Here is a 26783-nt window from a genome sequence, read left to right on the forward strand (position 1 = left end):
CTGCACCAAATAAATAATAATAATAAATGAATAAGAAAAGTTCTCCTAAAATGCCAATATAGTGTAACAGTATATTCTACATCCAAAATATATATAAAACAACTTTTACCAGTTGTGTAGTGAAAAAAAGACATTAGAACATTTTAAATAAATCTATCATACTTTTAATTAGACAGTGCCTTGCCTCCTGCTGTGTTTTAGCCATTGCACTTAGTAGTTGGGTGTAAACTGGTGTTTTCTCCAATGCATTTGTTGTTCCAACGAAAACCCGAAGAAAACAAATTAACCCGCTCCGGGGTAGCATTCCCGCCGCAGCCTGTCGTCTTCGGGCTGCGCGACACATGAAGGCTGGCTTCCTTTCCTTCCTTTCCTTGTTTTCTTTCCTTCCTTCCTTGCCTCCTTCCCATCCTTCCTTCGCCCAGTTAGCTCCTGCCTGCGTATGTTGAGAGGGAGAAAGAGAAATTAAAACAGAGAGAGGGAGAAACCAGCACACCAGGGTGAAGGGTAGATGAGATCTTAACACAAAACCATTTAAAACCCTGTAAAAAAAAAACATGATCAAATCACCAAAATTGTATTATCAATAGAGAGGAAAGACTGAGCCGAACGCGCTGATATATTTGTTATGTTTGTGGAGTATATGTGACCAAACAAACACACATGGTGCTCACGTGGCCGTTCACGCACGCATCCGTTCACTCGCTCGCACACACGTGCATATAGACATACACAGTCAGCAGCCTGCAGTTGTCTGTGTGGCCCACAACTTCATATACATGAGAATCTGTGTGTGTGTGTCGGTCAAACTGCACTAATTAGAACACCTGTGTGCTTCCAACATCAAAGGTTGCCATAGTGATAACTTCAAAGGGACGACAGTTGCCAGGCTTAACATGGAGTTAAAGCTAGGGAACACCTATCTAACTAACTCAAAAAGTCAGTTAACCGTAGTTCTATTTCTTTCGCCAATATTTTTTGAGAGGAAGGATGACTTGATGAACAGATACTGTGAATGGTGGGACTGTTGTGTAAGACATGTGTCTCTAGCGGCGATTTAGAAATTAGGTACGACTGCCTGTGAGAAGACTTTTTTAAAGACGCTCTATGGGGCAGAGGTGGACTTGCTCCCTCATTAAGGCTTCTCTTGACAAATGTGGGAAACATTTTAGATTCCATCGACACATGTGAGGACAAGCACAAGATCCCCTACGTTTTGATCCATAAATGGTGTAAAAAGAGTGAAAATTGTGACTTGTGGCAAAATACGTTTAATTTTTTTAGGACTTTTGGTTGCCCCCTATCACTCTAGCAGTTGGCTCTCTCACTCTAGATCTGAACATTCCATTCCGTGCCATCCACACCCATTATAAATTCTGAAACAGTCCAGAAATCCTCTGAAACCCAAACAAAGATTCCATCTAAACTGTGCTATCTATGAAAAAATGTCCAATAGGGCAAATAAACTCCATCCTTTTGTTAACGTTTTAAACTTTCAATTATTTCTCTACCTCAATGTATGGCGAGTCACTGTGGGCACAATTATTAGCGTTGATTAGCGTTTTCTCTTCTGATTGAATGGGACAATTTCTTGTGAGAGAAAGCTTCTCTTTTCAGGAACATCCTGATCACAGCACATTCTTGAAAGCTACACCGTACAACCACAGTGCAATGTGCTGCCCACTGAGCAACAGGTGTGTGTGTGTGTGTTTCACTTTCCCTACCCAGGTTGATCCTGCCAGTCCCCAAACTTGCTTATGCCTCTGTAGCCGACGGGCATACGATTCCTCCCTTGTGCGTCTGTGTGTGTTGCTTGACCACTGCAACAGGAACATTATATTTTTCTGGCAATGTTTGCCCTGTAAAGTCATATTCGGCATTTATCAAAGCAGATTTGTCTCGTCCAGATGCTATCCACATTGTTTTTATGTTTAAAAACACTGGCGGTGGTTAAAAAGAAATGGTTGGATATTATTTGATGCAAAGAAAATAATGAAAAGCTGCAAGTCACGGTGAGCCTGTCTCTGCAAGGTCTAACATTTGGCTGTGGCTACCTTGTGGCCAGTGGTCCACAGAGTTGAGTATGTGGCAGTCAGCATCACAGATTATCTGCACGTTGATGGAGTGGACATTTTTTCAGTTCATAGATAGTCTGTTGATGGAGCTTTGATGCACACATTGGTGCAGTCTTTTGCTCCAACAGTGTTTGGCCTTCCAGCAATGCCATGAAATCCCCTCTTCACATTACTCTGATGTTTTTCACCAGAAGGGAATTTAGTATGCACATTCTGCTTTAGTTTTTTAATGATTGTAACATGATAATGTGGCTCGGACAGCTTGATGGAGTAGCAGTGAGGGGTGGGGCAAAGCTAAGGGTCAATTCATGAGTTAAAATACATTAGGCCAATGCATTAATATATAAACAGTTTTAAATATTGTTAATGTGTGAGGCTTAAATATGCCAAGCAATTAGTTATCCCTTATGAATCATTAATCCTTAGTGATAATCCATCATGGAGTTGAATGTTCTGAGGCCTAAATATCCCTCATATCTACTTTTTTTTCAGAAATGTATTTGAAAAAGATGTAGGTGTACAGTGGCGGCTGGTGGAATTTGTTTTTGGTAGGACCATCCAATCAATTTCAGCAAACATCCCAGTATGATTCAATGCAACAAAAAGTAACAAACGCGCATTTCTACTTTGTAATTAAATATTTAACATTTATTCCAACACTGACATAATAAAAACATCTTATTCATATAATTCAGTATATTAATATATATATATATATATATATATGATATTTGGTATAATATGATATATAAATACCATCTAATGTAAATATAAATATCGTAAATATATTATATAACATATAAATATCGTATATTATAATCACATATATACACACACATACATACATATACACGTGTAGACTTTTCTGAGGTTCCTGAACGCATCGCTCTCTCTCTTCCGGTAAGCGTATTGCATCACTTCCGGTTGCCAGTTTAGCAGCTCGCGATGTTTTCCTCCTCTCCCCCTCCAGCTCAGTGTCTCATGTATAGCCATTCCTCTACCTCCCTTAATGATAACGGTACATTTGCTAGGTTGGAGGCAGTTCTAAGTGGGTGAGATGCACGGCTCGAAGCTCAGACAGCTACGAGGGGTAGACAGTAGCTGTCACGGTGAGCCTGTCTCTGCAAGGTCTAACATTTGGAGTGGTTCATAGATTGCCGGTGTGAAGCAGTTAGCGGCACACCCGCTGAGAAACCCACTCTGGTTATAGGTAACGGAATCGGCCAGATTTGAGCTAACATTCGAATAAAATGTCACTTAAAATATTGATTTAAAAAAAAAAGATCGTATCACGTTTTCAGCTGATTTAATAGTGTTAAACTAAGCTTTAACTTCTTACCTTTCGAGCTAAATGTCGTTTTAATTATTTGAGTTAGCTTTGCCTTTACTATAGCCAGTAAAAGGACGCTAATGCCGGTAAATTAGCAGTGCGCTGCTCTTGGCCTGATCCGGCCAAACTTCTATCGTCGTAGTAAACACACGGCGCTTCTGGTTTTTCGGGGATATTAACTTGTTACAGGGTCACCAAAATGCTGTCAACATATCCGGTATCGTAGTTCTGTCCTTCACAATAAGATATCACGCTTCAACAATTCCAAACTATGCAATAAAAGCTCCGTAGTTTCCATTTGAGTCTATACCACCACCTGCTGGATGTTTTGTTAAACTCTTCTCATGTCAGTCAGTTGAAAAACACCTGCTCTTGCATGAAATTTAACAATTATGCACACACACACATATTGTATTTATTCATGATTGAAAAGCTACATTGTTAAAGCAAAAGACAAATGACTTGTGCAAATCTTTGAAAAGATTATCAATATTTATTTAAATACGAGAGACAAACAAAATACAAAAGAGACAAAACCTAAATTAATCTGGACACAAATAACATTCAAAATAATCTTCCTCGTCCGTGTGATACCACGTGTGTGGGCTGCGGTCAGCACTGGACCCACGACACTAGTCCCTCGAAGCTCTCGGGAGGGTCGGCTTCCCTGCACCGGCCACACTCCTTAACTGTCTCCATGTCTTCAGGAGTGTGAAAAAAACCTTTTAATTAAAGAAAATGATCAGATTTTGGCATACAAAGAAAGTTAACATTAAGTACACTACCAGTGGACGTCGTGGGTCCAGCAGACGAGGTGCTGGATGATGAGGTCTCTGCAGGTTGGGACGCTGTATGAATAACAGAAAAAGCATAACCATGTTTTGTTTAGTCTTCATCATGACTAATGTCACCGTCATGTTATAATATTGTTTTTTTAGGTTACATAAAGCATTTACAGTGAGAGGGAGAGGAAAGTCTTTGTAGGCCACATCCTGCTGCCGATGTTGAAGGCTCTAAAATAATAATCATATTTTATTATAACAATACTAAAATACATACTGCATTCAGATTTATGTGTCAATCCAACTGCAAAATAAGTGTGCGCTGACCAGGAGACAGGGGAAGTGGCGGTGTCCCTCAGCAGGCAGGCTCGGGAGCGATGATGTGCTGGCAGGCAGCCAGGAACCGTGGGAGGCACAAGAGGGGACAGAGCGGGATGAGGGACCGGCGATGGTAAGTCCGGAGCTGTTGGCTGAGGTAGCCCCGAGGGACACTGGTCTTCTGCACCTGGGGCGGGAGCTGCCAGACAGGGTAGAGGAAGTGGCTGCCGGGCCGGTGTTTTTGGCCGGCTGCTGCTCTCTGGCCTTTCTGGCCAGAGCTTGAGCCTACCTCCTCGCAGCTCGGTCCTCCGCTTCCTCAATGAAATCAGACATCTGACTGATTGATTTCGGCCAGGAGGTGGGCCAGTTCAATTGAAATCCAGCCTGATGTCACCAGGGGATGGGTGGTGTAAGGATTGGGAGGGGGAGGGGTAGGAGGACGAGTAGAGGTAGGTGGAGGTTGGTTCTGGGGATGGGGTATAGGGGGTGGATTCAAAAGATAGGGGAAAGGGGTTGTTGGGAGGGAAGGGCGAGATCAGGCCCAGCCCAGGAAGATGCTGATGGGGTTGGCGGAGGAGGTGAGGAGGACACACGCCGTGGCCCGGACGGCATGACCCGTGACCAGTCAATGGCCATTGGGTCCAGAGGGTACCACTCTCCGATCCTTCACCCTCTGGAAGGAGTCTCTTAGGACCCTTGAAAATTCCTTCTTAGAAACCAAGAAGGAGTGGCTCACTGCCGACAGATCTCCTGTAACACCAGAGAAATCTGTCTTCAAGGGTCCAAAGATGTGAGACGTATGTGGTGGCAGGCACAAAAGAATGACCCCCTCCCTCTGTGCCACCTGGACCAGATCTGGATCCAGGTAGGACTGATGTCCATCCATCAAGAGCAGCAGCGGGCGCTCCTTCATTGCAAACTTCAAGAAGTGCCCGGCAAACCACTTCCTAAACTGCTCACTGTCAATATACCCTGCTGGCGACTTCCCGTAGAGGGCATTGGGAACCCCTTCTTTGTTATAGGTGCCCCCTGGATATGCCCCCTGGATATCCCCCCTTGTAGATAGTAGAGCAACAGAGGAGGATCCCTCTCCCCGGATAAACAGATGCAATAGATGTCATGTGTACAGAATGAACAGCATTACAAAGTTACATAAACACATTACATGAATATGACAATGTATGAATGGAACTCCAATCCATGAAACAAGGAGGTAGAGAGGAGGGGGGGCAGGCTGCATCAGCAGGGCCAACGCGAGACGGGTTCACCAGCCATCAGACACCGCCAGGTCCAATGGACCCTATGAGACGTGAAGTCACAAAGAGCTTGATAACTGAAGGCTCTTGCTCCCATCCTACTTTTTAGGACTCTAGGAACCACAAGAAGCCCCACATGTAGTGAGCGCAGCTCTTTAGTGGGGCAATATGGTACTACAAGCTCATTAAGATATGATGGTGCATCACCAATCAAGGCTTTGTAGGCGAGGAGAAGAATTTTAAATGTGATTCTTGATTTTACAGGGAGCCAGTGCAAAGCAGCTAATGATCTCTTTTCTTAGTTTTTGTGAGTACACGAGCTGCAGCATTCTGGATTAATTGGATGGACTTAAGAGACTTATTAGAGCAGCCTGAAAATAAGAAGTTGCAGTAATCTAGTCTGGAAGTAACAAACGCGTCAACCAGCTTTTCTGCATCTTTTTGGGACAAGATGTGCCTGATTTTTGAAATGTTACGTAATTGAAAAAATGCAATCCTTGAGATTTGCTTAACGTGGGAGTTAAAGGACAAGTCTCGGTCAAAGATAACGCCGAGATTCTTTACAGTGGTGTTGGATGCCAGGGCAATGCCATCTACAGAAACCACATCACCAGATAATTGATCTCTGAGGTGTTCAGGGCCCAATAAAATAACTTCAGTTTTGTCTGAGTTTAACATCAGGAAGTTGCAGGTCATCCATGTTTTTATGTCTTTAAGACATTCTTGAATTTTAGCGAGCTGGTTGGTCTCCTCTGGTTTGATCGATAGATATAATTGAGTATCATCTGCATAGCAATGAAAGTTTATAGTGTTTCCTGATAATGTTGCCCAAAGGAAGCATATATAAGGTAAATAAAATTGGTCCAAGCACAGAACCTTGTGGAACTCCGTGATTAACGTTGGTGGTCATTGAGGCTTCATCGTTTACAAATACAAATTGAGATCGATCTGATGAATAGGATTTAAACCAACTTACTGCGGTACCTGAAATGCCAATCGATTGATCCAGTCTCTGTAATAGGATGTCATGGTCAATGGTGTTGAACGCAGCACTAAGGTCTAATAATACCAGTACGAAGATGAGTCCTTTATCTGATGCAATTAGGAGGTCATTCGTAATTTTCACCAGTGCTGACTGTGCTGTGGTGTTTTCTAAATACTGATTGAAACCCCTCAAATAAACTATTCTGATGTAGAAAGTCACACAACTGATTTGCGACTACTTTCTCAAGGATCTTAGAGAGGAAGGGAAGGTTAGAGATTGGTCTGTAGTTAGCAAACACCTCTGGATTAAGAGAGGGCTTTTTCAGGAGAGGTTTAATTACAGCTACTTTGAAGGAATGTGGTACATGGCCTGTTAGCAAAGACACATTAACAATATCCAACAGAGAGGTGCCAATTAAAGGCAACACGTCTTTAAACAGCCTTGTTGGGATGGGGTCTAAGAGACAGACGGTTTAGAAGTAGATACCGTTGAGGACAATTGGTCTAGGAGGGAAGCCATCCAAATATACACCAGGGCATACAGCCGTTTCCAAGGCCACTCCTCTTGATGACAGATCGGCACTGGTTGAGGGCAAGAGATCGTCAATCTTGCCTCTAATAGTTAAAATCTTTTCATTAAAGAAGTTCATGAAGTCATTACTACTGAGGTCTATAGGAATACACGGCTCCACAGAGCTGTGACTCTCTGTCAGCCTGGCTACAGTGCTAAAGAGAAATCTGGGGTTGTTCTTATTTTTCTCTATTACTGATGAGTAATAGGCTGCTCTGGCATTAAGGAGAGCCTTTTTGTATGTTTTAAGGCTATCTCGCCAAACTAGGCGTGATTCTTCCAGATTAATTGGCTGAAATGTTCTGGGTCATGGATTAAGTCCGTTAATCAACTTGGCCATGTTTGCAGAAATGAGACGCGCTCCATCCCAAGTGGGATGAATACCATCTTGACTCATCAGATCAGGCTTTCCCCAGAAAGTCTGCCAGTTATCTATATAGCCCACATTGTTTGCTGGGCACCACCTGGACAACCAGCGGTTGTATGACGACATGCAGCTGCCTCCCTAACTTTGTTCTGCTTTACTTTTTCAAAGTCAAACTTTGCAGAGAGACTGGTCACATATTGTGCTATGATCTCTGATGTGCTTTTCTGTTTCTGTGCATCTTTCAAAGAGATAATCATCCTGAAAGTGCTTTTTCTTCTAGGCGAACCTGGAAATTCAACTTTGGCTGTCTTTCATCTTTATTTACTCTTAACCAGTAACATATATACTAATACGTACACAGTGAACAGAAGCCCACATGTGTTGCCTTTATTATAACACCAACATTATTCAACTAGCCTTTGCGGTTGCAGAGCTACACCTTAGTTAGATTAGTTTGGGTATGATATTTCGAGCAGAAACCTAGAAAATGGCTTGGGGCTCAATCCAGACACTTATGACAGAGGTAGAATCTAATTTACAAAGATAGAAAACTGCTAAAGGACATAGGGAAAAAATCTTTGGGGAAAGAAAAAGAATCAAACTCAACTCTCAAAGACAACAAACATTGGAACACTAATAGCAGGATTCATTTGAATTGTCAACTCAGGATTTTATTTGTGCAGACTCTGAACTACATAATTAACGCTAATGATCAGATTTACTTTCCAGGCTTTTTCGGTTTGGTAGACAAGTGGATACATTTTTGAGTATAGCACCTTTCAAAAACAACTAAGTGCTTTACAATGATAACATCATTAAGAGAGAGAAATGACAATATAGCATCAGTGAAGAAAAAAGCCACAAGATAAAAGTGAATGTTAAGAAGAGATTTAGAGGAAGATACTGAGAGACACACACACACACAGCTTTCCATTGGTCTGCACTTTAAGAGTAACAGAATGCTTCGAGTGAAAAGGTTCTAAAACTAAGGCCTCAGTAATTAATGTGTAAATCAGGAGGTTGCGAAACAGAGAGGTGAGTTCTCGTTACATTATCCTTTCACCCGTACTTGTAGAGGATAACCACAACCAGGACATTTTTAACATACTTACATAGAGTATTAAACGGTTTATTTTTGGAGGGAAGTCATGGCTGAAAGTTCCCTAGGTCAAATGTTGTTTGGAACCAAACAGTGCTTAGGATTCTGAAACAAAAAACACAAAGTTAGCACCAATGAATATACCACATATTACTTCTAGGGTATCTTCCTAAAGGGGAACACAACCTAAATAAATTAAAGTCCTATCTGTTATTTCCATGGCTTAGAAAAGGTCACTCATCATAAAGTATAAAGTCTGGAGCTGATACACAGACAATTAATCGGAGACTGATTTTCTGAACCCACAGAAATGTTTTGTTTTTTCCGGTCCTTGATTATGATTGGCTGACCCATTGTAAAATGCTCTACAAACAAAGTGTGGATACGTGGTTGGAAAAGGACAGGATAGAGGAAGACAATCTAAAAGGAGACATGTGGAAATCAATGAGAGAAATTGAAGAGCTGGGAAAGTAAAGAAATAAGCAATGGCTGCTATTAAAACAGATTTCAACTACGTTGGTCAGTGCTTCTCCACAATACTCACCAGCAGAGAAATGCAGCTTCATGTTGCCAGGGATTTGTAAAGCAGCGGGCACCACTACATGTACACCAACCAGCGAAGCACCACTCTATAATAATATAACTGTCTGATGCTGCCCTCGAGGAGGGAGAAATCATGTCGGCGAAGGTGTAAGGATCCTTGTCTGCTGTTAGTGTGGGCTCCCCTGTTTGTTCCCCTCCTGTCTGGAGCAATGTCCCCACTTCTTCTCTATCCAGAGACAAATAGCCAATCAAAGATCAGCAAAGAAGAGTGCTAACAGGTCTGAACACAACTTCAACAATGTATGCCGCTATCCAGATAAATGTTAGTAATCGCCCAAATCTTTGTGTTCCACTTTGTTGCTTTGAAACCGTTATGTAAAGTGTCACGAAAGAACTACAATGATTGGTAGTATTTATATCTAACTTCTGGTTGCAAATATTGTGCAGTTCCTGAAGTTGAGCGGACAGTTGTTACGTTCTCTGGGATGCTGCATCTGATGTTCTAAAGCAGTATGAAATGCTATACCTGCACTGCTGCTTTCTATCAGAGGCAGAGAATTGAACCCACCACATATTTGGATAAGCCCCAACCCAAATGTCTGATAAGTGGGCTTTTCTATCCTAAGGGCCTGCGCATACTTCCTCATCAGGCATTGGTACTTTGGCCACCACAGTTGCAGCAACTAGAAACGATGTGGTAAAGTAGGAAGAATTGCAAATGCATGGGTGGTTGAAATTGTGTTACGTGGATGACTGCTTCTGTCATTTGTTTGTTACACTGGACTCCAGACCGGTTGGTCATGAGGGCTAAGATGGCCTACTGATGTTTAAAGGGGTAATCCACTAAGTGGAATAAAAGTAGACTGCTGGGGGTTTGGGTTAGTTGAACATTGGGCAGGCATGCTGTCTTCAAAGTCCACAATGTTTGACCCCATGGTTTCTTCTGTTATCTTTCCCACACATTACAAATGGTGTACGTGTGTGTGTTGTCCTAAGCGGTGAAGTTCAAAGACTTGTGGGTTCATGGTGGAAACTTTAATCCTCAATGAATCTCATGTTTTCACTCGAGTGACCTCTGATTCTAATCTCTGCTTTATACACACAGACCTAGGGACTGTCCACATTCATACGTGGGTGGACCACATGACGAAGAACTCTTTGAACTTTCAAGTCCTTTAATTTTTACAAGAACAAAGACAGAAGTGGCAAAGCTTCTCTATTCTCTATCTTCTGTAAAAGAATCAGTACCACCATGAAATCATACGTTTCACGCTCCTTGTGTGTTCATTTCAGCATTAAATAGTTTAAACTAAAATACCTAAACTTTACTCCCATGTCTGACTTAAACTGAACAGTATCAGTATATGATATGTATGTGTGTATGAAGCAACACTGTTATTGTGTATTGTAGATGACCACAGCCTGTATGATGGCCATGCTGCTCCTCTGGGCCTGTCCAGTGGACCCCCACCGGACGCCCTATTATGAGAGAAAAGATCCAGATCCCAGTCAGGACCAAATGGACACAAAGAACCACCATGAAGATGCCAGGTACCTTTCAATCCAGCCTGGTGCATACATTTGCACTCCAATCCATAGAATGGAGAGAACACAACATATTTATGCAAAAACTAGAGACTGACAACTGGCCTTATTTAATTTCTTTTTTTACTTTGGTTTATTTGATAAGGGACAGTGCACATTAATAAAAGCATTTCTGTAAATGTGCCAGAGTTAGCCAAGAGGCTATTTTTCATCTGTAGTCCCAAGAGGCAGATGTCACAAAACAAGAGACAAGATTTCATATACAAGGTTTATACAATATTGATGCTTTTCAATTGGTGCACAAACAATGAATAGAGTGAGAATATTATTATATGTAGCATCATCATTCACAGACTCTTAGTCATTGTCAAGTACTAACAAGGCATGCAAGGAGGTCACTCATTCAAAACACACAAAGCAAATAAAATAAGGGAGAACTATGTTAAAAAAGTAAAAAAGATTATGTTAGACACTAAAAAATAAAATAATAAAATCCATGTCAAAGGCACAGATCATAAAAGCAAGCAGACTAAATTAAATATATAAATCAGTCAGACACAGCTAAACAACAAGAAAGGCCTGCATGCAGGTAGAATGATGGTCGACCAGCAAAGTCAAGACAGTCGACAACCGACACACCTGACAACAGACAGAGAGAGAGAAAGTTCCACACGGACAGATTGAGGACAGTAAGGAGCAGTTACGTTCTAGTGCTGACAGAGCTGGGTACTAACTTACCATTTCTTTAACTGAGCTTTAAATTAACTTTGTTTGTAGATCTCTGATAGATCCTGGAATGGAGTTCCAGTCTATTGCAGCTTGTACAGAAAAAGCAGACTGACTGAAATCACTTTTCCTGAGAGGGACAATACAATACCCTCTTGTGAGCCGATATCCAGTTTGTGTGATGACAAATTGTTTGAGCGGAGGAGGGGTCAAGCCATGTGTAATCTTGTACATGAGACAGACATGCACATATTTAATCATGTTCTTCCAACTAAACAAGTTATATTTTTTTAGTATAGGGCAATGATGAGAGCAAACAGATTTGTTTTGAGTGTACGTTTATGCAATGACTAATGGTTTCAGAGTTGTGGTGCTAGCCTGTGACCAGGTTGTTAAACAGTAAGTGATATGGGAAACAACCATAGAAAGCATATATAACTGCCTCTGTTGACATGTAGTTTTGTGTGGACCTGAAATTAGATTAATTCTGACCCAATTACAGACCTTTTTCACCTGAGATTTGAAAGCACTCCAAGATACTTGTATTCAGATACAACCTTTAGCCTCTCCCCAGATACAAAAACATCCGGTTCTACACTACCAGAGTTTCTTTTGGTAAAAAACATACATACTGCTTTGGATACATTAAGTTGTTAACACCATTGCTTTAACCAACATGAACCATGGAGTTAGTGAGTTCATTTGCAACATCTCCCATTTTGTTACCATGCAAGTAAATTACAGTGTCATCAGCATACATTTGAATATTGGTATCGGGACATACTGATGTCAGATCATTAATATATACAGAAAATAGTAATTGGCCCGAGACAGATCCTTGTGGGACGCCTGTGGACAAGTGGAGGGCAGTAGATTGATAGTTCTGAATTTGGACATGCTGTGATCTATTTAGCAAATATGATTCAATCCATTTAAGTGTACCTGAGGAGAAATTGTAACTAATAATAATAATAATAATGCATTTAATTTATATAGCGCTTTTCATTATACTTAAAGACACTTCACATAATTAAAACATCCTAAAAGCTAAAAATAAATAAATAAGAATAGCTAAAATACAGGTAAAACAAATAAATAGGGACTTTCTGAGTTGCTCGGACCCTGATAAGAAAACAAAACCAAACAATCATACATTAAAAGCAGTTCTGAACAGGTGGGTTTTGATTTGCGATTTGAATAAGGAAAGATCAGTGCAGTCTCGGATGAATTTGGGGAGAGAGTTCCAGAGGGAGGGGGCAGATATGGAGAAGGCTTTGTCACCCCACGTCCGGTGCTTGGTCCTATGTGGGATGGACAGGAGATTGGCATCAGAGGAGCGGAGCTGACGGGATGGAGTGTGGTGATGGAGCAGGTCGGTGAGGTAGGAGGGGGCCTGATTATGGAGGGTTTTGTGAGTGAGGAGAAGGATTTTGTATTGGATCCGTTGTGGGACGGGGAGCCAGTGAAGGCTCTGGAGAACAGGGGTGATGGGATCACGGGAACGGGAGTGGGTGAGCAGGCGAGCAGCAGAGTTCTGGATGTATTGGAGTTTGTTTAGGATTTTGGAAGATGTGCCATAAAGAATACTATTGCAATAGTCAATTCTGGAGGTGATGAAGGCGTGGATTAAAGTTTCAGCAGCAGATGAGGAAAGTGATGGGCGGAGACAGGCAATGTTTTTTAGGTGGAAGAAGGAGGTTCTGGTGATTTGTTTGATGTGATGTTCAAATGAGAGGTTGCTGTCAAACATGACTCCGAGGTTGCGGACGTGTGGGGAGTGAGACAGAGTGGAGTTGTCAATGGTGAGGCAGAAGTTGTGACTGGTTTTGGTGAGAGATTTGGGGCCGATGATGATCATATCCGATTTATCACAGTTGAGTTTGGGCCGGAAATTGCTCATGGTCTCAGGGTCCAGGTTTCTTGAGGATGGGGGTGACAGCAGCCAGTTGCCTCGGCGAAGTATTCCATGGCGAAGTATTCCATGTTGTTTCAGAATGTCCATGCAGTCCGGGCGCAGGTGGTTATCAAAGCCGCGAATCTCCGATGCGGAGTACAGCGGCGGAGTAGTAGCGTTAAGCTAGCGCCAGCCTGTGACCGAGAGCCCACCGTCCGCGAGATGAGAAGCGATGTGCAGCCCAGGAGAATCAGCGAGATGATCCACAGCATACCAGCGGGAAGACGGCAGCAGTCCGGTGAGGAGAGAGTGGTAGCCTGGAGGGGCTACCAGCCCGTTAGCCTGACAATCCTGCCCGGAGAATGGAGGTCCACCTGGTGCAGTGGTGGCTAGCGGAGACCAACCCAGGTCTGCTCACCGCACCGGAACGGAAAGATCCCGGCAGAGTAAACAGGTGGGCTTGTGATGGCTAGCGACGTGGCAGCCAGGGGTGAGAAGACCAGCTGTTCCAGTTGCAGGACAAAAACAACAATTGGACTAAACCCGGAAGTCTTGGGGCTAGCGGGCTAATTACTCTTCTGAGGTTAGTCGAGTGTTTAAATATATTCAAGGTGCTACTCTAGTGTTTGTCACCACAGAGCTAGCAACCTAAACAAACAGGCAAAAAGAAGTGAAAAACACAAGAGCAAAAATAAAAACGCGAAAAATCGAGGCTGCCATCAAGCGGCCATCTTGGATTTCTGTATACATTGCATGATTTGTTCTCGGGTGAGAACTCCAAGAGCTGCTGACAATGTGTTTGCAAAATAATTGGTTACAGATTTTCTGGCAATTGTCACAGGATTCAAAAACTGAAAAATAGCGACGTGGCAGCCAGGGGTGAGAAGACCAGCCGTTCCAGTTGCAGGACAAAAACAGCAATTGGACTAAACCCGGAAGTCTTGGGGCTAGTGGGCTAATTACTCTTCTGAGTTCTGAGTTCAGTTAAGGTTAGTCAAGTGTTTAAATATATTCAAGGTGCTACTCTAGTGTTTGTAACCACAGAGCTAGCAACCTAAACAAACAGGCAAAAAAGATGTGAAAAACACGAGAGCAAAATAAAAACGCAAAACAATCGAGGCTGCCATTAAGCAGCCATCTTGAAAAAATGTAGCGATAAAAGTGTCAGCTAACTGCAACTTGACTGAGCACCAGCGTCTCCTCCGACCACAACCCCCAGAAACTGCTGGTTCGTCTCCGCCTGCTCTTGCTGCATCTGCCCCAGTGCCATGATTGGCTGGGTCGGCATCTCTGCGTGCTGCTCTTGGCGATGCATGTGCCCACTTTACATTGGGTGCCACTGTAAGGCTCCTACGTCGTCCCCGTGAGTCTTGGGCAGGCACAAAGAGGGCAGCACACTGGATTTAATTCAGTCGCTACTCCTGTTTTTATCGGGAAGAGACAAACACACAGATTAACCCCAGCTGAGGCTGATTACACCTCATCCCTGAACCACCCCTCGTTCCGTCCCCTCTGCAGCTGAGCCTGACCACGCCCCGCCACCACACTGTTGTTTACACCAGACGGATCCTTTCTAGTCATCACTCTTTGGTCTGGTGGTACATCAGCGCCCAATGTTACCTTCTTATGTTTCCGTTTACGGAGCTTTCTTCACCAGGATGGAGATGTGACCGTGTCAGGTTGTTTGTGATACTGATTCCCATGACTGGGATGTGGTTTCTCACTAAGCAGTTCATCACAATGGGCCATAAGCAGTGCCACAGGGCGGTAGTCATTTAGACTTAATCTTGAAGCAGAGGGAAAATTCTCCCGTGTCAGGGATATGATGAATATGTCTGTGACGACATCCACTAGCCGGTTGGCACACATTGTGAACAAGTTAGATTTGAAGATAAATAGACTAAAAAGACTTTTGGAGGTAAGAGCAATACAAGAAATTTGAAGTTAAATCAGAAAGACAAAATGACTTGCATGCCTTGGTTTGGTTTGTATGTAAAGGAGTAGGGAGGTGAGGGAGTGTCGAAGATGCTGCCACCCAGGAGAGGAGAGTCCCCATCAGTACCAGCACTACCCACAGTACCAGATAGTACCACAGATCAACATTACTCTGCTCAAAGGTAAGACATATTCAAGACAGTATTGGACTGGTGTTGGTTATGAAAGATTATACTGACAAATACAGCATTTTGAATTTAGGCTGCTGATGGTGACAGACAGTATTTTTTTTATTTGATGAATTCTCATTCGTAAAAGTCCTGTCTACATTTCAAAGGCCTATTTGTCGGAACAACAAAGCCTTCACGTCCTATTTCTGTCAGTGCTCATTACATTCATATTTCCACACCATACCTAATTTAGATACATTATTTAGACTGTAACAAGACACAATTAAAGCTGCTCTCAAACCAATACAAATAAAATAAAAGATATCTTTGACTTAACCCCCCTGTGCTGCAAACTGGTGCTGGAGTACACAAGGATACCATATGCTTCAGTAAAATAGATGAATAATACAAACAACTTTAGGATATTTGTGTGGTAAATAACTTGGCATAGCTACATCTTTCCTCATCCCTTGAAGGAAGTAAAAAAGACCTCATTTGTGTTTAAGTCAGTGTCTCAATAAACTCTATAAATAAATGGAAATAGGACAAATTACAACAAAGACCACCACCAAAACAAACTAAGGCACTGTATACATGTACAAAGATATGATTCTTAATGGTTATTTCCTCTACGTGGAAGAATAAAATTCTGTCCAAACCACCTCCTTTTGACGAAATGTCTCTGTCCACACTAGAACGCAAAAAGGAGAGGAGGATTCAGTAAACTTATTTCCAACAACAGTGAAGCAATAGGTTGACACAACCGTTGCAAGAGAAATATAAACGACCATGAATAAAGATTATAACATTTCAATCATATTTTCACAATACTCTTTAGCAACCAATCAAAGGTTGAATATCCATCTCTCACTGCAAGAAAACCGATTGAAAGAATACAGAATCTGTTCACCCATCTTCAGATCTTGGACAATCTAATCTAACGAATCTAATGAATTAATGATCTCAAGAAAGATCCAACAGAGATTAAGACAAATCTAAACAAATTCACCGTAAAATAACGGTTATATATATATATATTAGTGTTGTTACGAGATGTGCCGACGCTTCGAAGCGTGTGTCGAGTAATGGAGGGGGCGTTTCCTCGAAGCGCGTATCGAGGCTTGCTTCATGTAGGGGAGGAGCCAAAAATGATGACGTCCGAAGCCTCGCTACCCGGCTGTACCACGTGACTGCTTCGGCAAGCTGTTCAGAGTTTGCCGGGAGGTTTGACAGCAATATAAACCCCTCAGGCTCCATTCAAAATGTGTGTTGTTGGTTGACAGTTTGGAGAGAGAGATAGTTTGGAGAGTTTGGAGAGAGAGATAGTTTGGAGAGTTTGGAGAGAGAGATAGTTTGGAGAGTTAGGAGAGTGAGGTGAGAAGGATAGGTGATAAGATGGAGCCAGCTAGGAAGAGGAGGATTTCCCCTGTGTGGGAACACTTTGATTTGATAACTCCTAATAAGGTAAGCTAAATCTAACTCTATTTCAGACTCATTAGGTTTGCTCATCAAGAACGGTATTTTGCAGTTTCTTATTTTATTTAAAGGTGCGGTGTTTATTGTGCTCCAGGGAGTTGGGGTACAATAACAACACCTCATCCATGCTAAGGCATTACCGTGCCTTGTATGAGAATAAGGAGGAAACTGGAGCTTCACCCAGCCATGGTAAGTCATTACAATAATACAAATGCACCATCACAATTTGTCCCTGTTCACTTTTGTTTATTGTGCAAATAAAGACAGGTAACAGACACTGTATGTATTCTCTTTTAACCAGCCACCAGAAAACAAGAGCTGGATGAAGCCCTCGTCTCCATGATAGTGAAGGACACACAGCCTTTCACTGTTGTGGATGATGTTGGATTCAGGGCATTTGTGTCCAAACTGGATCCTAATTATGTTATCCCTACAAGGCAGGTGTGTATGGGTGGGTGCATGCATGAAACAAGAGTACTTTATTGTGTCTCGCAGTTCAGCACTATATTTTTTTTCTTTTAGGCTCTGAAGGCCATGGTGGAGGCCAAGTATGAGTTGGCTAAGGAGAAGGCTAAGGCTAAAATGGAAACGGTGGTTGCTGTTAGCCTTACGTCTGACATGTGGACATCCATCAATATGGATGCCTCAATAACAAAAGCCTCCTTCTGAATGAATTCATAATGGACAGTAATCTTGATTTTCTCTGCCTCACTGAAACATGGCATAAACTCCTGGACTATTTCTCCCTCAACCAGACCACCCCCACAGGATTCACATACACAGATAAACCTCGTCCAGAGGGGCGGGGAGGTGGTGTTGCTGCTGTCCACCGGGAGGACATTAAAACAACCACCATTCCCATTCCTGCCGTTCATTCTTTTGAACATATTGCCCTCAAACTCTCTGGTCCGACTCCTCTGGTAATTGCTGTTATTTACCGCCCCCCCAAGCCAAACCCCTCCTTCCTCTCTGACTTCTCTGATTTTCTGACCCAGCTCTGTGCAATTTCACCTGCCGTTCTCCTCCTTGGTGATTTTAACATCCATGTAATGTAAACCTGCCATATAATTCCTAGAACTGCTACAATGCTTCAACTTCACACAACACATCAACTTCCCCACTCACAGCCGAGGTCACATCCTGGATTTGGTCTGCTACACTGGTCTCACAATACTTCAGCTCTCCAGCCTCAACCTCAATATCTCCGACCACCTGGCTATCACCATGGACATCAGCATCCCTATCCCCATCCCAAGAACCAAGCGCAACATATCCTTCAGAAATCTCAAAACTATTTCCCCCACAACTCTTTCAGCCTCTATTGCCAGTACCATGTCGGCCTCCCCTTTCCCACTGTCTGATAATCCCTCCGATCTCGTAAATTACTACAATAACACACTCTCCTCCTGTCTTGATCAGCTGGCTCCTATTAAAACCCAAACGGTCTCATTCACTCACTCAGCTCGTTGGTATACTCCTGATCTCCACCACATGAAATCCCGTAAGCGCCAGCTTGAAAGACTCTGCAGGAAAACTGGTTTAACAGTGCATCTCCAAGCCCACTCTGACTACCTTCAACAATACAATGACGCTCTCATCTCAGCCCGGACCACCTACTACTCACACCTCATACACGCTGGCTCCTCCAACCCAAAGGCTCTCTTCTCAACAATAAACAAGCTTCTCAAACCCAGGGACAACACCTCCAAATCCTTTACAGTCGACAAGTGCAACTCTTTCCTTTCATTTTTCAATACAAAAATGTATATAATTTACAGCAAACTGAAGACCTCACCCGCCCTTTCCATTTCTCCACCCCCTCTCCCCATGTTCACCCCTCAGCCCCTTTCTCAGTTCTCCCCTGTGTCCCCTTTGGAGCTCTCTTCATTCACGACAGGAATGAGAAGCTCCACCTGTATTCTGGATCCCATACCATCTACTCTCACCAAGGAATGTCTCCTAGCCATTGCTCCACTCATCATAGCAATAATCAACTCCTCCCTCAACTCCGGCTCAGTCCCCGACACACTTAAACTGGCTGCTGTCACCCCCATCCTCAAGAAACCTGGACTCGACCCTGAGACCATGAGCAATTTCCGGCCCATCTCAAATCTTCCCTTCCTGTCAAAAATACTGGAACGTGTCGTCGCTGCACAACTCAAAACCCACCTCATTTCCAACGATCTGTTCGAGCCATTTCAATCTGGTTTCCGCTCACAGCACAGCACCGACACAGCCCTTCTCAAAGTCACCAATGACCTCGTCCTCTCCTCAGACTCTGGCCACCTCAACATTCTCCTTCTCCTGGATCTCACTGCAGCCTTCGACACCATCAACCACAACATCCTTCTCTCCTGCCTCGAATCGTCCCTCAACATCACCGTAACTGCTCTCTCCTGGCTCAAATCATATCTAACAAACAGACAACAATTTATCAGCATCAACAACTGCACCTCCTCCACTGCTCCTCTGTCTCAGGGCGTCCCCCAGGGTTCGGTGCTTGGTCCTCTTCTGTTCATCCTCTACCTGCTCCCTCTTGGTAACATCATACGGCATCACGGTCTCCTCTTCCACTGCTACGCTGATGATGTCCAGCTCTACATCTCCACAAAAGCCATTACCACTACTACTCACTCCACTCTGACATTAAATGATGGATGCAAACCAATTTTCTCAAACTCAACTGTGATAAATCGGATATGATCATCATCGGCCCCAAATCTCTCACCAAAATCAGTCACAACTTCTGCCTCACCATTGACAACTCCACTCTCTCCCTCCCCTCACATCCGCAACCTCAGAGTCATGTTTGACAGCAACCTCTCATTTGAACATCACATCAAACAAAAGACATCACCCCTGTTCTCCAGAGCCTTCACTGGCTTCACTGGCTTCTCCTCACTCACAAAGCCCTCCATAATCAGGCCCCCTCCTACCTCACCGACCTGCTCCACCACCACACTTCATCCCGTCAGCTCCGCTCCTCTGATGCCAATCTCCTGTCCATCCCACATAGGACCAAGCACCGGACGTGGGGTGACAGAGCCTTCTCCATATCTGCCCCCTCCCTCTGGAACTCTCTCCCCAAACTCATCCGAGACTGCACTGATCTTTCCTCATTCAAATCGCAAATCAAAACCCACCTGTTCAGAACTGCTTTTAATGTGTGATTGTTTGTTTTTTGTTTTCTTTCTTATCAGGGTCCGAGCGACTCAGAAAGTCCCTATTTATTTGTTTTACCTGTATTTTAGCTATTCTTATTTATTTATTTTTTAGCTTTTAGGATGTTTTAATTATGTGAAGTGTCTTTTGAGTATTATGAAAAGCGCTATATAAATTAAATGCATTATTATTATTATTATTATTATTATTATTATTATTATTAAATCCCGAAGTAGAAAACATCTTTGAATGTCAGGATCTTTGTGAAGCGTGAGTGGCTCTTAGGAGGACAGTAATGTGTGAGTGGCTCTTAGGAGGAAGCGTTCCTCAGCTCAGTGTCCAGTGAGATGCTGCCTGCTTCCTGTTGCAGAGAGGAGCTCAGACTTGGCTTCTACGCTTCCTGCTCAGCCTTGCTGCTCTGGTTTGAAATGTCATAGCAGTGCATTCAATTCAATTCAATTCAGTTTAATTTGTACAACCCAATATCACAAATTACAAATTTGCCTCAGAGGGCTTTACAATCTGTACACATACGACATCCCTGTCCCAGGACCTCACATCAGATCAGGAAAAACTCCAAAAATAACCTTTCACAGGGAAAAAAGGGAAGACACCTTCAGGAGAGCAACAGAGGAGGATCCCTCTCAAGATTCAAGATTGTTATTTGCCATTTGTGCCTGGACCAACAGTCCAGACACATTGGAAATTTTATGCAGGGCTCTCCGAGTCAACGTTTCAGAAGTAACATAAGAAAGAAAAGAAAAATATAAAAGAGAACACTATACAGAAGTGGTGGTGTATACAGAGGGGTGGTACCATGTACAAGGACAAGAGAGGTGCTAATATGTACAGTTTGGGGTACAGTTTTAAATTAAGTGTAGTGAGTTAGTGTTGGGTTATTGAACATATTTCAGTGGTTTTGTGTTGCCATCAGTCTGACTGTGGCCGGGAAGAAGCCGTTGAAGAAGCGTGTTCTAGATTAGATTAGAAAACTTTATTAATCTCCAGTGGGGAAACTCATTTGCCACCAAACATTTGTACAGACAACAATATACACAGTCCACAGAACACAACATACAAGTAACACACTACAAGGAACAAACAAAACCAGATGATGCCCCATAAAACATGACCATCAGAAAAATGCTAAATCTAAAAACACCTAAAGGTGCTCATTAAAAAATCGAACTGCTGCTGGAACAAAGGACTTTCTGAGTCGTTCAGTAAAACACTGAGGCATCCTGAGTCGCTCACTGAATGAACTTCTGAGTCCATTAAACACACAGTGTAGTGGATGGCCTTCAAAAGAAATGATTGTTTTTCACTTGGCCCTTGTCCTCTTTTGTATAGTGACCTCTAGTAAGTCCGGGGGAAGGCCAATCACTGAGCCAGCCTTTTTGATCATCTTATTGATCCTATTTTTATCATCTGCAGTAATGCCGCCGCCCCAGCAGAGCACAGCATAGAAGAGGACACTCCGCTCTGCTGTGTCTCATCTCCCCGGATGGACAGAAGCAATAGATGTCATGTGTACAGAATAAACACATTCAATGAATATGACAATGTATGAATGGACCTCTACAATCCATGAAACAGAAGGAAGGTAGAGAGAAAGGGGGGCGAGGCGATCAGCAGGGCCAACGCAGGAGGCCGGCTCAGCAGGCAGGAGATGGACCCTTTGATATGAACTGGAGAGATCCGTGCTCCTAATGCTGCGCCATTTACATGCTCTACCATTTCACTTTAAACAGTAAAGATCATATTTGAAGGTCTCCTTTTCCAATTTGCTCCGTGTCATTTTTCATCTCTCGCTCTCATCACAAGGTCTTTGACGACTCACATGATGAATGTGATGTCAGCAACATTCACATTTTACATTACATATATAAAGATATGTGAAGTCTTCAGCTGTTATTGTGAGAACAGTATTTTGTGACGTGGAGTAAGCAGACAGACAAAAGGAGTATTTCCTGTAGAAGCATTCTGAAGTGGTGAAGTCACCCGATCGCCACACGATGGCAGGCTTGACTGTGATTTTGCCTTGATGGAACATGTTATCTGCAACATTAATAACATCGACACCAGGGCCTCAGCACCGTTACATGGTCTGTCAGAAATAAGGCTGTCAGCTGAACATGCAACGTTTGTATTCTTGAACAATGACCATTAGCCGGATTTCACCTAATGTGGAAGTTGGCTCTAATCTCCTTTGTGTGTGAGACGAATAACCACTTTGCTTTTCAACTCACTAAACACAAAACATGAACACAGCCTCTCATCCACCGCCTCATTTGTTGTACAAGAGACAGTCCAAGATTGATGTTATGGCCTAACTTTTTCCCAAAGCCCTGCTCACAATATCAATACATCATTTCAATAGAATGTGTTATTTTTCAGGACTGGGGGGGGGGGGAAGAAATAGGAGAAGTTGCAGTGTTGTTAATCATCACTCAACGGGATCGACAAAGTAATTAAAACAATGTGTAGAAAAGGACTTAGCAGGTAAGTAACAATCACATGGTTGATTCAATGGCAACAAGATGCCTCTTTATGTGTGAGTTCTCAAACCCGGCTGATTTACAGATTTTTCTTTATCCACTTCACAGTGGGAAAGGGTTAGGGTTGCCTTCTGTCCCTCCCTCGGCCTCTGAACGCCACCAGGACCCTCTGATTCCAGCATTAGCCGACGGCTGTGATGAAAAGACCTACAGGTGGCTCACAGCCTATCAGCAGGGTCCCCTCTTTTTCTATTCATTGACCAAATAGCAGCGTTCATAGCACATGCTGTACCTATGTATATGTGAACTTAGATCATCCTAGTTGTGATTTTATTGATGGTCATGATTGAACTCTGGTTCTCTCGAACCAATTCGATTCAGTTTATTTTGTATAGCGCAAAATCACAAATCACAAACTCCCCTCAGAGGGCTTTACAATCTGTACACATACGACATCCCTGACCTTTGACCTCACATCGGATCAGGAAAAACTCCCCAAAAATGAGAAAAAAACTTTTCACGGACCACGATCCAGACCTCCACAATTCATGTAAAAAGAAGAAGTTAATCCAGAATACTGCAGCTCGTGTACTCACAAAAACTAAGAAAAGAGATCAGTACTCCTGTATTAGCTGCTCTACACTGGCTCCCTGTAAAATCAAAAATCACATTTAAAATTCTTCTCCTCACCTACAAAGCCTTGATTGGTGATGCACCATCATATCTTAAGGAGCTTGTAGTACCATATTGCTCCACTAGAGAGCTGTGCTCACTAAATGCGGGGCTACTCGTGGTTCCTAGAGTCTTCAAAATTAGGATGGGAGCCAGAGCCTTCAGTTATCAAGCTCCTCTTTTATGGAACTAGCTTCCACTTTCAGTTCGGGAGGCAGACACAGTTACCTCATTTAAGAATAGACTTAAGACTTTCCTAGTGCTTATAGTTAGGGGTGAATCAGGTTTGCCCTGGTCCAGCCCCTAGATATGCTGCTATAGGCTGCTGGGGGATGTTTTTAGGATACACTGAGCACCTATCTCCTCTTCTCTCTCTCCTTATGGATGAATTTACATCTCTCCATTGCACCTTCTTTGTAACTTCACATCTCATAGGGTCCATTGGACCTGGCTGTGTCTGATGCCTCCTGCCTGGTGAGCCGGCCTCCTGCCTTGGCCCGGCTGATGGGCCATGGCCATGGACCTTGCTCATGGGCCCCGCCTCCCCTCCTCTCTACCTCCTTCTGTTTCATGGATTGGAGGTCCATTCATGCATTGTCATATTCCTTTAAATGTGTTTATGTAACTCTGTAATGCGTTTCATTCTGTACACATGACATCTATTGCGTCTGTCCATCCGGGGAGAGGGATCCTCCTCTGTTGCTCTCCTGAAGGTTTCTTCCCTTTTTTCCCTGTGACAGGTTATTTTTGGGGAGTTTTTCCTGATCCGATGTGAGGTCCTGGGACAGGGATGTCGTATATATCATATGCACGATTACCTGCACTGCTTCGAATGAGAAGAAGAGTTTGCAACTATAATTTATTGTTTTGTATTGTTTGTTGGTTACATTTGTGTTTGTGTTGAAACAGTGACAACATTTATTTTTTACAAAGAATAAATGCAAAAATTACAGTGTTTTAAATTTATCTCCCAGTATATTTACGTCATGAGCCCAGTGAATCGTACATTTAACAGTGACAAAATGTATGTTTTACAAATATAATTTGTAAAAATTACAGTGTTGGCTGTTATATATATATTACGGTGTATTACTGTAATAAGTCCAATTGTTAGTACATTTAACAGTGACAGAATGTATTTTAAACAAGTTATGAATGTAAAACTTACGGTATTGATTGTTCATATTACGGTGTATTTCCGTTATTATTGCACTGTTCAGTACAATTAACAGTAAAATTTTTTATTTTTTACAAGAAATACATGCTTACATTACGGTTTGGGCTGATATATATATTTACGGTGTTTCAATGTGGTAGAAACAAATATTACCTATTTTGAATTAACGGTCTATTACTGTTGGGATTTAACGGTTTTTTATTGTAAAATATACAGACTTTTTTTACAGTGTAGAAATGGGCCTATTCTGGCTGGGACATGGCAGCCGGGTTTATCGGGAACCAGCACTGAAACAGGCTCTGGCCCGTTGATGGCTGCCCAATCTGGCATTAAAGAAACGGGCCTATTCTGGATGGGACATGGCAGCCGGGTTTATCGGCAAACAGCACTGAAACAGGCTCTGGCCCGTTGATGGCTGCCGAATCTGGGCCGAATCTGGCATTAAAGAAACGGGCCTATTCTGGCTGGGACATGGCAGCCGGGTTTATCCGCAACCAGCACTGAACCAGGCTCTGGCCCGTTGATGGCTGCCCAACCTGGCATTATAGAAACGGCTATAGAATCTGGCTGAGAAATGGCAGTCGGTTTTATCGGCAACCAGCATTTGCTACTGAGGGACATCAAGCTGGAGCAGACGGGGGTGGAGCCCCTCACCAACCATCCACAGTATGTGTGGAGACGTGTGAGTCAGACCTGGTGTCCTGCAGCACAGGGGCCCCACAAGGAACTGTTCTGGCACCATTCCTCTTCACCATATAAACCTGGGACTTCATAGTACACAACTCTGCTAACTGCCACATACAAAAGTTCTCTGACGACTCTGCAATCATCTGCCTCATTTCCGCCGATGACGACAGGTAATACACAGAACTGAACCAGGACTTCATAGGATGGTGCCAGCGGAACCGCCTCCAGATCAACTCTGGTAAAACCAAAGAGCAGTTGATGGATTTCCGCCGGGGTAAACGCTCTCCTCCGGAACCAGTGAACATCCAGGGAATGGAGATTGTGAGATGTCTCACCTGTGTTCACTTTACCAATGAACTGTACTGGACCGATCACACTCATGCACTTTACAACAAGGGACAGAGCGGACTGTATCTGCTGAGGAGACATGGTCTCCAGGAGTGCTCCCTGCACTCCTAAAGACCTTCTTTGACTCAGCCATCTTCTAGGGAGTGGTCTGCTGGAGCAGCAGCATCTCAACAGCTGACAGGAAGAGACTGTGCTGGGGTGTCAACTGGATATGGTGGAGGTGGTAGGAGACAGGAGGATGATGGCTAAGCTATCATCCCTGAGGGACAACACCTCCCACCCCATGCAGAATACTCTGGCAGCTCTGCACAGCTCCTTCAGGAGAGGTACCGCAAGTCCTTCCTTTCTGCTGCTGTCAGGCTGCACAATCATGCTGAGCTCCCAAAGACCATAAAACACTTCAATCCTTTTAACATTTCAACCTGTGCTATAACAATATGGAGCAGATGAAGACAATACACAACACCCAATACTGATGTATCGAAAAATAAGGCAGGCTGCAAAAGTGCTTTATAACTCAGGGAGTTCCAGAAAATAGCAGTAATAGTTCTCTCGACAAGCTCTGTTTCGCAGAACAGTTGATCTTAAACTTTTATTCGAATTCGGCTATTTTGTGATCGGTCTTTCTTCAAAGGGACAAGAATCCCTCGACGGATTTGAGACGCAACAGACATCATTACCGCAGATCAGCTGTGCAGGATAGTGGAGCATGTCTTCAACTTGAGCTTGAGGCTGCGGAAAGTACCACAGCTATGGAAGATATCTTGCGTGGTACCAGACATCGCGGCCCAAGGACTTCAACAGCTTCAGGCCGGAATTTAACATCCCACCTAATGAAGTCTGTGTAGAGGTTGGTCCTTGTACATCTCCGCCCCCTGGTGAGCTCATCTCTGGACCCACTGCGTTGCTCACCTGGAAAAGGCTGGAAGCACTGTGAGAGTCATGTTTGTAGACTTCTCCAGTTCCTTCAACACCATCCAGCCTTTGCTACTGAGGGACGTCAAGCTGGAGCAGACGGGGGTGGAGCCCCTCACCAACCATCCACAGTATGTGTGGAGACGTGTGAGTCAGACCACAGGGACCCCACAAGGAACCGTTCTGGCACCATTCCTCTTTACCACATAAACCTGGGACTTCAAACACAAAAGTTCTCTGCCTCATTTCCACCGAT

The 26783-nt window shown here is 43.3% G+C and overlaps 1 protein-coding gene and 1 long non-coding RNA gene across 4 annotated transcripts; one reads left to right on the forward strand and one right to left on the reverse strand.

Moving 5' to 3' along the window:
• Positions 1–148: 148 nt before the first annotated feature.
• LOC117748876 lies at positions 149–3525 on the reverse strand. Its single transcript, XR_004611670.1, has 2 exons — positions 3412–3525; positions 149–433 (listed from the first exon to the last, which is right to left on the reverse strand). It is a non-coding gene; the product is annotated as an uncharacterized LOC117748876 (long non-coding RNA).
• LOC117748875 (zinc finger BED domain-containing protein 1-like) lies at positions 3031–17919 on the forward strand. 3 transcript variants are annotated; one of them, XM_034558993.1, is made up of 6 exons: positions 3031–3181; positions 10734–10873; positions 13587–15604; positions 17163–17257; positions 17370–17509; positions 17591–17919. In XM_034558993.1, the coding sequence occupies exons 3-6, from the start codon at positions 15513–15515 to the stop codon at positions 17735–17737; spliced, it is 474 nt and encodes a 157-aa protein (XP_034414884.1). In that variant the 5' UTR covers positions 3031–3181; positions 10734–10873; positions 13587–15512; the 3' UTR covers positions 17738–17919. The 3 variants fall into 3 exon arrangements, with proteins under 3 accessions (XP_034414884.1, XP_034414883.1, XP_034414885.1); XM_034558992.1 differs by lacking the exon at positions 3031–3181 and adding an exon at positions 3613–4635 and having other exon boundaries at positions 15486–15604; XM_034558994.1 differs by lacking the exons at positions 3031–3181; positions 10734–10873; positions 13587–15604 and adding an exon at positions 16080–17056 and having other exon boundaries at positions 17140–17257.
• Positions 17920–26783: the final 8864 nt, after the last annotated feature.

Source organism: Cyclopterus lumpus, chromosome 19 (genome assembly GCF_009769545.1).
Source record: "Cyclopterus lumpus isolate fCycLum1 chromosome 19, fCycLum1.pri, whole genome shotgun sequence".
NCBI classification, from domain to species: domain Eukaryota; kingdom Metazoa; phylum Chordata; class Actinopteri; order Perciformes; family Cyclopteridae; genus Cyclopterus; species Cyclopterus lumpus.